The 13,838-nt window shown below is 37.8% G+C and overlaps 1 protein-coding gene and 1 pseudogene across 4 annotated transcripts in view; both read left to right on the top strand.

Annotated features, from left to right (window-relative positions):
• Positions 1-3,247, top strand: part of GBP6 (guanylate binding protein family member 6) — a 100,006-nt gene extending 96,759 nt beyond the window's left edge. For all 4 annotated transcript variants that reach the window (XM_054477201.2, XM_054477185.2, XM_054477190.2 and 1 more), the window contains 3 exons: positions 215-317; positions 657-850; positions 1,994-3,247. In XM_054477201.2, the coding sequence (XP_054333176.2) occupies positions 215-317; positions 657-850; positions 1,994-2,233 (537 nt within the window). In that variant the 3' untranslated portion in view covers positions 2,234-3,247. The remainder of the gene's footprint in view (positions 1-214; positions 318-656; positions 851-1,993) is intronic.
• A 5,966-nt stretch (positions 3,248-9,213) lies between these two features.
• On the top strand, positions 9,214-9,845 carry LOC129043346 (calpain small subunit 1-like; annotated as a pseudogene).
• Positions 9,846-13,838: the final 3,993 nt, after the last annotated feature.

The raw sequence follows: 13,838 nt of genomic DNA, 5'->3' as shown, positions 1-13,838 counted from the left end.
ATATTATAGCAGTGGGAAAGGCACTGGAGGGAGACAGGAAGCAGGAATTGAGGAGGGGCTCTGGTCACCCTAAAGAGCCCGCACACTTTGTAGGGGGCTACTTTAGAATTTTAGGCATAAAGCAAAAGTTACAAGACCATAATTGTTCTTGCAACACTAATACCCAGAACATAGATTTTCAAAGAAATCTAAGTGCTTTTTCTTGCTTCCATAGGCAAATGAGGTCTTCCAGAGGTTCCTGGAGTCACAGGTGGTGATAGAGGAATCCATCTTGCAGTCAGATAAAGCCCTCACTGATAGAGAGAAGGCAGTAGCAGGTATGTGACAGGGCTCAGCTTACAGCAGGAGGGGTACATTTATACAATGCCCTCTAACAGATCTAACAGGAAAACCTTCCCAAAATGAGGAATTTCCTCTTCTGTGGAACACACACTCTGCTAAATCTGAAAATAACAAGGGGAGCTATGATCGTACATCAGCCAGACAGGCAGAGCCTTTCCCATCACATTCTCAAATGCGCTCTTAATGGTGTGCACCTGGGTGAATTCTGTGATTTCTCATCCTGCATTTCAGATTTGGTTTAGTCTCAGCTCAGAAAAGTGAAGATGAATCTTCACCTATTATTTTCTTCTCTTTCTAATACCTTCATGGAGCAGTGGATCGGGCCAAGAAGGAGGCAGCTGAGAAGGAACAGGAACTTTTAAAACAGAAATTACAGGAGCAGCAGCAACAGATGGAGGCTCAAGATAAGAGTCTCAAGGAAAACATAGCCCAACTGAAGGAGAAGCTGCAGATGGAGAGAGAACAGCTACTGAGAGAGCAGATTATGATGTTGGAGCACACGCAGAAGGTAAGTCTGCCCTTGGCCTCAGCAGGCCAGATGGTCCTCGCCCAGGTACCTCAGGAAGGGCTGGTGAAGTTTACAGCAACATCATGGAAGGAAGCACATCACCATTTGCTGCTTGGCAATCACTAAAAGCCCTGAATCCTTTTTTCCTTAATTGTTTCAGTAAGACTTGGAATTCTTCTCTATATTCTCTATACTTAGATTCTGGAGAGGTAAGGTTGACTATGATCCCTACAAGTCCTTGGGGAATATAAATAGGGTTGGAGCTGCTGTTTTGGGAGATTATAAAAGTAATCTCGAGAAGTTAAACATATATTCCACACAGTGTATTTGATGTGAACAGCAGCTGGTTTCCTTCACCAAGACCACATATTACCAGGAGCTCTACTACCATCCAAACACCCTGAGGTAGATCCATGCTGACATACAACTCTTAGAAATTTCCAGACTTAAAAGGACAGGAAAGGGACAGTTTCTAAACTTGCTGCAGTTGTCACCCTGTGTAGGTAGCCTGCCCAAATTAGCACACAGTGTAGGGAGAATTCTTGCATTGTCCATCTGAAAGTCCTCTCATAAGAGATTTCTACATCAGCTTATAAGTTTCTGTTATTCCTACAATATGGGTGACCATGCTGCCCAATTGGGACTGAGAATTGATGCAATCAGACCAATGGCTACCTCCCAACTGGCATCTTTTGGGCAGGAACATGTAGAATTTGTCCTTATACCTAGGTTAGCACCATAGCAAAACCATAATGGTGGGTGGATATTAGTAAAGTTGTAAACTATGCTTCCTCACAATCTCTAGGTCCAAATTCTCCTCTAATAATTGAGAAAATGTTTTTAGGAGTAAAATAAAGAAAGTTTCACACAGGTTTTTTTTTTATTATTATACTTTAAGTTTTAGGGTACATGTGCACAATGTGCAGGTTAGTTACATATGTATACATGTGCCATGCTGGTGTGCTGCACCCATTAACTCGTCATTTAGCATTAGGTATATCTCCTAATGCTATCCCTCCCCCCCTCCCCCCACCCCACAACAGTCCCCAGAGTGTGATGTCACATAGGTTTTAAATACAAAATGTAAGTCTTAAAAGAATAAGGATTTTTAAAAATTTACTTTCCTTCCCACATTGTCTTTAGGTCCAAAATGATTGGCTTCATGAAGGATTTAAGAAGAAATATGAGGAGATGAATGCAGAGATAAGTCAATTTAAACGTATGATTGATATTACAAAAAATGATGATACTCCCTGGATTGCACGAACCTTGGACAAACTTGCTGATGAGCTAACTGCAGTATTGTCTGCTCCTGCTAAATTAATTGGTCATGGTGTCAAAGGTGTGAGCTCACTCTTTAAAAAGCATAAGCTCCCCTTTTAAGGATATTATAGATTGTACATATATGCTTTGGACTATTTTTGATCTGTATGTTTTTCATTTTCATTCAGCAAGTTTTGTTTGTTTGTTTGTTTTGTTTTGTTTTTTTACCAGACAGAGTCTTACTCTGTCGCCTAGGCTGGAGTACAGTGGTGCAATCTCAGCTCACTGCAACCTCTGCCTCCCGGGTTCAAGAGATTCACCTGCCTCAGCCCCTAGTAGCTGGGATTATAGGTGCACACCACCACACCCAGCTAATTTTTGTATTTTTAGTAGAGATGGGGTTTCACCATGTTGGCCAGGCTGGTCTCGAACTTTTGACCTCAAATGATCCACCCGCCTCAGCCTCCCAAAGTGCTGGGATTACAGGCATGAGCCACCATGCCCAGCCCTCATTTAGCAAAGTTTTAAACATAAAAAGTGCTTATTAGAGGATATCAGTGCCTGGCCCACATGAGATAGAACAGATCCATACACACTTTGAAAAACCTTGTTCACTTTTAGGAAATATAATTTTGAAAAATCATTTACATACAAGAGGTCCACTGAAGCATTGCTTTTAATGGCAAAATATTGGAATGTACTTAAATGTCCTTCACATTAGATTGGTAAGATAAATTTTAGTATGTGCATGTACTGGAATATTATATAGCCAGGAAAGAAATTGACAATGAAGCTCTATTTGTACCAGTAAAGAATGGTCTTGAAGAGATATTGTAAAATGAAAGAAAAAAGACAAGTTGTAAAGCAATGTAGATTATCTTATCACCAAGGAAAAAATGCAATTATTGTATGCAAGCATGCAAATATATCTCTGGAAAGATTAATCAAAATCTATTATTATTGGCTCCTTCTGGGAAGAACCAAGTGAATGTAGGGGTTGAAGGAACACATACTCTTCACTTTATACTCTTGAATTTTGTAAAGAAATCTTATTTTACTGATTCAGAAATAAATAAGAAAATGTAAGAGACAATGCTAATAATAACAATAAAAAAATAGTGAAATTGGCTATCAGATGATGAAATTGCTTGTTGCTTCTAGGAATTACATCAGCCAGCCCAATGAGGGGTCTAAGACTAAGATCTGAGTACTAGAATGCAAAAAAATTGCATCCTATTCTTGTTTTCATTTTGGCCTGGTTTTTCGATCCCTTCTATTTGTTTCGAGACTAAGGCATACACTTTTCTGTGGCCTTTGAAATCTCAGCTACAGTAGCCTCTACTTCCTTTCTCTGAATTCAAGTTTTAAGGTGTTAGAAGCATAAATTACCAAACATTAAGATTAAGCACTGATGGGAAGGATCCTGCCAACCTTGTCAGTAGTGGTCTTTTTGCGGTAGGCTCAGATAGAAAGGACAATGTGCCTTTCCAGAACTGAACCCTCTGATGGCGGATGATAGACCCAGACACATAGAGGCCTGGTGTTGACCCTTAATTGTTAGAATTTAAGAAGATTCAGTTATAGTAATGAATGGCAGACTGCTAGGCCTGACAGAGATAATTCGGAAGATGGCCAATACAATGGACCAGCCATAGGGTTAAATGGGACCAGGAGAAAACAATCAAGTGAAATAAATGCTGTCTACCAGGATGTTAAGAGGTAGCCCCGATAAAGTGTTACATCCATAGCCTTGATCTGAGCTAATTTCAGACCCTGAACTCAGCTGGAGTGGAGGGCAGTACCCCAGGAAAAGGACACTGCAACTCCAGGACCCAAATAAATGATAATGATTTCCCAAGTTCTCCTCCTAGGAAACCTCTGGAGCCATTTACTAGATACCCATATACTAGGGAAATACAAACACCCAAATATTTCAAGGACCCTTGGAATCAGGATCCAAGTTGCCCATGGTACCTAGATCATGGAAAGTCATCATAAAATGCCTGTTACAATAGGGAGCTAGGGCCTCCAGGTTGTAATTATAGTCTTGGCACACATGAACTTATTGCAATATAGTATTTGTTTGAAATTTAAAGGTAAAGTTTGTTTGAAGACAGATACCTTATTTTTCTGTACATCTCCTTGGGAGTATGTTCAGGCATAGGTTGTGCTAAATAAGCTTCTTTTATAAAAACAATAGGATGATGCATGAGTGATTATTTTCAATTGATAAAATCTCATGAACTTTCCAGAGATCAGTGGTAATAAGTTGTTTGAATTTTTGACACCAAGTTAAGGTCTCTGAGGTGGTTTAAAGGCTATGAGGCCAGGTGCAGTGCCTCACGCCTATAATCTCAGGAACTTGGGAGGCCGAAGCAGGCAGATCACTTGAGGTCAGAAGTTTGAGACCAGCCTGGCCAACATGGTGAAACCCTGCCTTTACTAAAAATACAAAAATTAACCAAGTGTGGTGGCACATGCCTGTAATCCCAGCTACACAGGAGGCTGAGGCAGGAGAATCACTTGAACCCGGGAGGTGGAGGTTGCAGTGAGCCGAGATTGCGCCATTGCACTCCAGCCCGGGCAACAGAGCCTGGGCGACAGAGTGAGGCTCTGTCTGAAAAAATTAATTAAATTAAATTAAATTAAAGCTATGAGAAGAAAAGAAATTTTCCTGGTACAGTGTCCTTCTCTAGACCTCATGTCTTACATTCTCTGTGAAACTGGGCCAAAGGTAGAATTTTTTTTTCTGTGCTTTATACAGTGACTCAGACAAACCTATGACCTCACACAAATCTGTAACTTCATGTATCACAGTCTCTATAAAACTATATCAAAGACAGAATTTCTCTCTGTGCTTTATAGAGTGGTTCACCCAGATCTGTAAAGAAATGAAGACAATTTTAGAGCTTTCAATATCCTGTATTGCATACCAGGTCAAATCTGATACTTTCAAAACTGGATAGATCTATTTCAGATATCTTTGATGCTTGTAACAAGAATCCCATTCAATGTTATCTAAGGACTATAGTTCAAGAAGACTAAGACACTATTCAGTCGGGGCACAATAAGACCACCTTATAAGCACCACTCATCCTTCCTTTTCTGAGCATGCTTTTGCCATGTTTCAATGATTCAGAGACATTCTAGTGAATCCCATTTTGACAACAAAGTGGGATCAAGAGACCCCAAGGCCATCCTCAGGTTCAATGACTCTTTAGAAGACATGGAACTCAGAAAAATTTTATGCTCACAGTTAGAGCTTATTACACTGAACAGCTACAAATTGAAACCAACAAAAGCAAAAGGGACATGGACCAGAATCTGAGACCAAGGATAGGCTTGCATTTGTGTTTTCTCCCTTGAGAGCTGCACAGACATTATCTAATTCTCCCACAAATAATGTGTGACATGTGTCAACCAGGGATGGTCACACAAACTTTAGTGTTTTTATTAGAGGGAAGTCATGTAGGAATGGAGTGCTCATGTGGCTGATCTTATTTACTCAGACTCCTGTCCCTTCAGAGGTCATACTGGTATGGTATATCTTAAGACTTCCACCATAAATCACATTTTTAGCATAAAGTACTTGGTATCGACCAAGCCCTCAACATGTCCAAAATATTATTATAAGGTTGGTTGTTCTAAGGGCTTACCTGGTATGTCCCAGGAACCAGTTGAGGGCCAGACCTTTCTTACAGAATTAACCTTTTATTAGATAGTGTTAAAGAATGAAGAAGGTGATAACATGAGAAAGACAAAATAAAGATTTTTATCATCTTACTGGAAGAATATGTCTATTTTTTTCTTGACTTTTTAAAGTATAAATATTCTTTCTCTGAAAGATGTAACTATCTAGGCTCTAGTAAAATATGCTGTAAGTACATGTTTTTAAAAGTAGTTTATTTTATTTCATTGTTATTCTGTGCTTAGCAACTTCCAATCTGATTACAGTTGACCCTTGAACAGTGCGGGTTTGAACTTTGAGTTCACTTAACATGGATTTTTTTCAACTAAACACAGTATGAAAATACACTATTTGAGGAATGTGAAGCCCACATATATGGAGGGCCATCTTTTGGTATACATGAATTCTGCAGGGCCACTGCTGGACTTGAACATGCAAGGATTTTCTATGGATTATCCACAGTGGTCCTAGAACCAATTCTCTATGTATACTGAGCGATGACTGTAGTTATTTTTCTTGATATAGAAAAGAAAAAGTATTTAATAAGGAATATATGTATATGAGCCTTAAGAAGTTATCGCACTGATTGTAACCTGGATATGGTACAAATTTTATGGTACTAATTGGCCTACAATCACTTGATCCAACATTTGGCCTAAATTTCCTTAATGTGCTCAAACTCAAGCTGCTGGAGTTTCTCAAGGAATAGTAACCCATGAAAATAAATTATCACTCACCTTTCAACAACCAGAAATCACCACTGAAACGGGCTTTGATCAAGTCGTAAATAAAAATTGACATCAAATTTTTAGGTTGATTCCCACCTCCTACTGAATTTTCTACCACCAAGGTCATGCTCTGTCACCTCGAATCAGTTTTAAGACATGCTTCAGATACTAATCTCTGGTAGTGGGGCATTCAACTATCTTCAGTTACAGCACAAAATCCCATACAATTCAAACTAAGCTAAAAAGAAATTCCAAACTTAGTGGAGTTCTCTACTCCACTCTAAGTGAGGATCGTGCCCTGGTTAGCTTTGTTAGTTCAACCACATAGATAGACCTTATCTAAGGAAAGATAAGCACCGTATCTCACAATTTCCAAATATCACTTAGAAACAAGTTTTATGAACATTCTCTTTGGCCTTGTATCCTCTTATCTCCAAACCTGATTTTGAGTTATAAGAAAGAGGAACAGCCTTAGTTGCCACTCCTGTAAAATCAATAAATCATGGTGGTTCAGGTCCTAGAAGGATGCCACAGCTTTTCCTGAGCCTGGTGATTGATGGTGCCCATGGTGTTGTGACAAAGTGGCCACTCGAAAGCACTATCAGGGCAAAAATCCACAAGTCATTCTTGCAATCAATCTAGAAAGTACATGGCAGCAAGAGATTTAGGCGTCTACTCTTCATTCATTCATTTGTTCTCTGGCTATTTCAGCTAGGCTATATATGCTAGATAATAGGACAAAAAGACATACATTTTTGAAGACAGTCTTAAGTTCAAACTTCAGATGTGGATAAGTATTTTTTTAGCAAATTTTTATCAGTTATGGGCTATATTCAGGATAAAAATGCTATAAATTAAACCCAACAAGTGTTTATTGTTCATCCACTAAATGCCAGGCACTGCATTTTATTTTATATATAACTCAATATACCAGTCTCTGCCCTGATAAAGATGACTTTCTGGTGAAGGAAATAAACAAGTAAAAATATAAATGCAACCAGGGTGATAATGTTTGCCGGAAATGATATCAAAAGCTACAACGTAAAAGAAAACGTGGTTATTCCAATAAATGGGAACAAGTACTCTGTGAGTTCAGAACAAGAGACTATGACCATAAAAAATAGCCCTAGGCTTAAAATAGCTGGTCTTTTAAAAATTTATACAAGGTGTACTTGTAGAGATAAAGGGACCATTCAAGTGGAAAGACCAGCATAAGCCAAGTCAGATATGTTAGAAAGTGTAGGTCTTACTAAAGGTATGGTAGAATTATTCCATTTGACTGAAGCACTGAATAGGCATGTGGAAATGAAATATGAGACTGGAAATGAGATTAGGGCCTGACAATAAGGGACCTGAAGATCAGGAAAATAGAATTAGACATCTTCAAACCATACCAGAATTCTAGATTTGGCCTATAGTTTTATTGCCATCAAGAGTTTATAATTTGGTATAATTTGGGGGTTTTTTGATCAAATTCTTAATAGATTCTATCTGGAAGATTGGAAATAACTTATATTTTGGGGACAAATCATATCCCCAGATCCCTTTATATTATTCCTAATCAATTTAAATTAAAAAACAAACAAAAATAGGACTTAGTCTAACAAAATCAATTTATTTTAACATTGGGAATTCATATGGGTGCTTTCTGAGATTATTATTGAAAATTCAAACTGGGTAAATCCATTTTTAAAAAGTATAGGAAGCCAAAGATCTATTTATGGACTACTTTCAAGTTATATTTAGAAAATGTTTAATAAAGATAAATGATTCATTGCAAATAATACTATAAAATTATCCCATGTACAATTTTTTCAACGAGTCAATTTTATAATATCAGAGAAACAAAAGCTGAAGGATTTCATCAATAACAGACCTGTCTTACAAGAAATGCTAAAGGGACTCCTTCAATCTGAAAGAAATGGACATTAATGAGCAATAAAAAAATCATCTGAAGGTACAAAACTCACTGGTGGTAGTAAGTACACAGGGAAAAAAAGAATACTATAGCACCATAAATGTGGTGTGTAAACTCCTCGTATCTCAAGTAGAAAGATTAAAAGGTGAACCTATCTAAAATAATAACTGTAACAACTTTTCAAGACATAGACAGTATAATAATAAATAGAAACAACAAAAATTTGAAAAGCAGGGAGATGAAATTAAAGTGTAAAATTTTTATTAGTTTTCTCTTTGCTTGTTTGTTATTTGTTTATGCAATCAGGGTTGTCATCAGTTTAAAATAATAGGTTATAAAATATTATTTGCAAACCTCATTGTAACCTCAAATCAAAAAACATACAATAGATACACAAAGAATAAAAAGCAGGAAATTAAAACATACCACCAGAGGAAACTGCCTTTGCTAAAAGGAAGACAGGAAAGAAAAGAAGACCACAAAATGACTAGAAAACACATAAAATAACAAGATTAAGTCCCTACTTATCAATGATTACATTGAATGTGAATGGACGAAACTCTCCAATCAAAAGCCATAGAGTGATTCCCCACTGATCAGGCCTCCAAGCACATTCTCCAGGCCCCTATCCAGGTCTTCATCTCTCCTATTCCTGACACTGCCACCTCCACCCTTCAAGAATGAGTTAACTAGGAACATGTCTCCTCACATCCAGAGGTCTGGCAGTCAGTTCTTCAGCAGAGGCAGAAGAGGCAGCAGAGTGGCCTTGTGCTTCCTAGGTGGAATCATTAGCTCCATCATGGAGGTGGCTACACAGCACAACCTAGAGCCCCTGCCTCAACACACACATTGCTCCAACACTGAGGCCAACAAGAGTGAGGAGGTCCATCATTTCTGGAGGCTCTTGCCCAGTTGGCTGGAGATGACATTGAGGTCAGTGGCACAGAACTCATGAATGTTGTCAACAAGGTTGTGATCAGTAGGACTGAACTGAAGACTCATGGTTTTGGCATTGATACATGTCAAAGCATGGTGGCCATGATGGATAGTGACACCACAGGCAAGCTGGACTTTGAGGAATTCAAGTACCTGTGGAACAACATCAAAAAGTGACAGACAATATACAAGCAGTTTGATGTTGACCGATCCAGAACCATTTGCAGCAGTGAACTTGCAGGGGCCTTTGAGGCACCAGGGTTCCACCTGAATGAACAACTCTACAACATAATATTCTGACACTACTTGCATGAAGGAGAGAACATGGATTTTGGCAACTTTATCAGCTGCTTGGTCAGGCCAGATGCTTAGTTTCATGCCTTGAAATCTCTTTACAAAGATGACACTAGACCATTCTAAGTGAATATCCAAGAGTGGCTGCAGCTGACAATGTATTTCTAAATGGGAAACCCAGGCCTGCCCCTTCACTGCCTTGCTATAGGAGTCACCTTGGAGCCTCAGCCTCTCCCAGTGCTGATCCCACTTGCAGTCACATCTTCATGGGTCCTGCTGACCCATGGGCCTTTTGTTCTTCCAGCCCTTGGCACCCAGCTTCTCAGTCAAGATCCAGGGTCAAATGTGCCCCAACATGCCATGCCCTGAGTTGGCCCCAACTCTAAAACATGCTAACATGCTCTTCCAACAGTCACCCCACCCCACCATACCCATCTTACTCTCACGCCATAACCTCACTCTTGTATCTGTGCCAACCTCAACACTTGCATTGCTTGCATGCCCCACGGGCCCTCTCTCAGTTCTGGGAGGATGACTTTGCTCCCCACACACCCTGGTCCACCCATTCACAGTTACCACCCAAGCAGTCGAACATCAGGCTATTCCAGTCCCACATGTTCCAGTGGTTCGTCTGTATTCTGCTCCTAGCCTGCCAGGCCCAGGAAGAAGAAAAAACATGTGAGAAAAAGAAGGGGAGAGAGAGAGAGGAAGGAAGGAAGGAAGACAGAGTGGTTGAATGAATTTTAAAAAACCAAGCCCCAATGATCTGTTGCCTACAAGAAACACACTTCACCTATAAAAATACACATCAAATTAAAATAAATGGATAGAAAAAATATTCCATATTTCAACACAAAAACTGGAAGAAGAGAAAGAGATGGTAATTATATAATAATAATGGAGTCAATTCAGCAAAAGAATAGCACAACTGTAAATATATATGCACCAACATTGACAGCTATTAATGTATTGGGGTCTATCTCTGTCTTCACCTCTAAAGAGATAATAGCTGGAGATTTCAACAGCCCACTTTCAGCATTGGACAGATTTTCTAGACAGAAAATTAACAACAACAAAAATCAGATTTAATCTGCACTAGACAACAAATGCAGTATAGACCAAACAGATACTTAAAAACTTTTCACCCAATAGCTGTACAATGCACATTCTTCTCTTTAGCACATGTATCATTCTGAAGAATAGACCATATGTTAGGCCACAAAACAGTCTAAAACATTCAAATTATAACTAGAAATGAATAATAAGGTGATCATTGAAAACCATATGTATATCAAAAAAGTAGAAAAATGTCAAGTAAACAACCTAATAATGCATCTTAAAAAAATAGAAAAGCAAAAGCAAACCAAATCCAAAATTAGTAGACATAAAGAAATAAGAAAGATCAGAGCAGAAATAAATGAAGTGAAAATGAATAAGAATACAAAAAATTAACAAAACAAAGTTGATTTCTTGAAAGATAAAATTGGCAAACCATTAGCCTAAGAAAAACAGAGAGAAGATGCAAATAAATGAAATTAGACATGAAAAAAGAGACATGACAATGGACACCACAGAAATTCAAAAGATCATTAGAGACTACTCTGAGGAGCTATATGCCAATAACTTGGAAAGCCTAGAATAAGTGGATAAATTCCTAGACAAATACAACCTACCAAGATGAAGAAATCTGAAATCCAAATAAGCCAATAACAAGTAATGAGATTGAAGCCATAATAAAAAGTCTCCCAGCAAATAAAGGCTGGCATTCAATAGCTTCACTGCTTAATTTTACCAAACATTAAAAGAAAAACTAATACCAATCCTATTGAAATTATTCCCAAAAAAATAGAAGAAATGGGAATACTTCAAATTCATTCTACAAGGCTGATATTATGACACATCATGATACCAGATGAAAGACATCAAAAATAGAAAGAGAAACATACATCAAAAATAGAAAACTACAGGCCACTATCCCTGAGAAATATATATTTTTAATTTTTATTTTTAATTTTTGTGGGTACTAAGTAGGTATATATATTTATGGGGAACATGGGATACTTTAATACATGCATGCAATGTATAATAATCATATCATGGTAAATGCGGTATCTATCCCCTCAAGCATTTGTCCTTTGTCTTGCAAACAATCCAATTACATTCTTTTAGTTATTTTAAAATGTACAATTAAATTATTATTGACTATAGTCTCCATCTTGTGCCATAAAAAACTAGGTCTTATTCATCTTTTCTAACTACTTTTTCTACCCATTAATCATCCCCACTTCCCCTCACACCACCCCATTACCCTTCCTAGCCTCTGGTAACCATGTTTCTACTCTCTATTTCCATAAATTCAACTGTTTTAACTATTGGCTCCTACATAAACATGTGAAGTTTGTCTTTCTGTCCCTGGCTAATTTCGCGTAATGTAATGACCATGAATTCAACCCAAGTTGTTGCAAATGACAGAATCTCATTCTTTTTGATGACTGAATGGTATTCCATTGTGTATATGTACCACATTTTCCTTGTCCATTCATCTGTTGATTAACACTTAGGTTGTTTCCAAATCTTGGCTATTGTGAAGAATGCTGCAACAAATGTGGAAGTGCAGATATCCCTTTGATATGCTTATTTCCTTTTGGGGTAGTATATGCTCAGCAGCAGAATTGCTGGATCATATGGTAGCTCTATTTTTAGTTTTTTAACAAACCTTGTGATTTGCGCTCCTTATATATTCTGGTTATTAATCCCTTGTCAGATGGATAGTTTGCAATTATTTTCTCTTATTCAGTGGGTTGTCTCTTCAGTTTTTAAATTTTTTTCCTTTTTAACTTAATGTGATTTGACTTGTCCATTTTTGCTTTGGTCACTCAGGAAATCTTTTTCCATTCCAATGAAAAGAGTTTTCCTAATGTTTTCTTGTAGTAGTTTCATAGTTTGAGGTCTTAGATTTAAAACTTTAATCCATTTTGATTTGATTTTTTGTATATGGTGATAGGTAGGGGTCTATTTTCATTCTTCTGCATATGAATATGCATTTTCCCAGCACCATTTGTTGAAGAGATTTTTCTTTCCCCCATGTATGTTCTTAGAAACTTTGTCAGAAATGAGTGCTCTGTAGGTGTATGGATTTGTTTCTGAGTTCCCTATTCTGTTTCATTATCTACATGCATGTTTTTATGCCAGTAACATGCTGTTTGGGTTACATAGCTCTGTAGTATAATTTGAAGTCAGGTAATATGATTCCTCCAATTTTGTTCTTTTTGCTCAGGACAGCTTAGGCTATTCTGAGTCTTCAGTGGTTCCATATAAATTGTAGGATTTATGTGGAACTTAAATAGTTTTCTCTATTTCTGTGAAGAATGTCATTGATATTTTGATAGGGAATTCACTGAATCTGTAGATTTCTTTGGGTAGTATAGACATTTTTAAAATGTTCATTCTTCAAATCCATGCACATGGAATAACTTTCCATTTTTTGTATACTCTTCGATTTCTTTCCTCAGTGTTTTGTAGTTTTCATTGTAGAGATTTTGTTTTTGTTTTGTTTTGTTTTTGTTTTTGAGACAGAATTTTGCTCTTGTCACCCAGGCTGGAGTGCAATGGCACAATCTTAGCTCATTGCAGCCTCCACCTCCCAGGTTCAAGCAATTCTCCTTCCTCAGCCCCACAAGTAGCTGGAATTACAGGCACCTGCCACCATAGCCAGTTAATTTTTGTATTTTTAGTAGAGATGGAGTTTTACCATGTTAGTTTCACCATGTTGGGAAGGCTGGTCTCAAACTCCTGACCTCAGGTGATCTGCCCACCTCAGACTTCCAAAGTGCTGGGATTACAGGCTGAGCCACCATGCCTGGCCTCGTTGTAGAGATCTTTCCATTCTTTTGGTTAATTCCTAGGTATGAAATTTTATTAGCAGCTACTTTAAATGTGATTGCTTTCTTATTTCTATGTCAGATTGTTTACTGTTGGCATATAGAAATGCTATGACTTTTGTATATTACTTTTGTATCCTGAAACTTTACTGAATTTATCAGTTCTAATAGTTTTTGGTGGAGTTTTTAGGTTTTTCCAAATATAAGATCATATTATGTGCAAACAAAGATCATTTGACTTCTTCCTTTCCAATTTGGATACCTTTATGACATTCTCTTG

This window comes from Pongo pygmaeus, chromosome 1 (genome assembly GCF_028885625.2).
Source record: "Pongo pygmaeus isolate AG05252 chromosome 1, NHGRI_mPonPyg2-v2.0_pri, whole genome shotgun sequence".
NCBI classification, from domain to species: Eukaryota; Metazoa; Chordata; class Mammalia; order Primates; family Hominidae; genus Pongo; species Pongo pygmaeus.
Note: the sequence above shows the minus strand (reverse complement) of the source record. Positions and strands in the feature narration are given on the sequence as shown.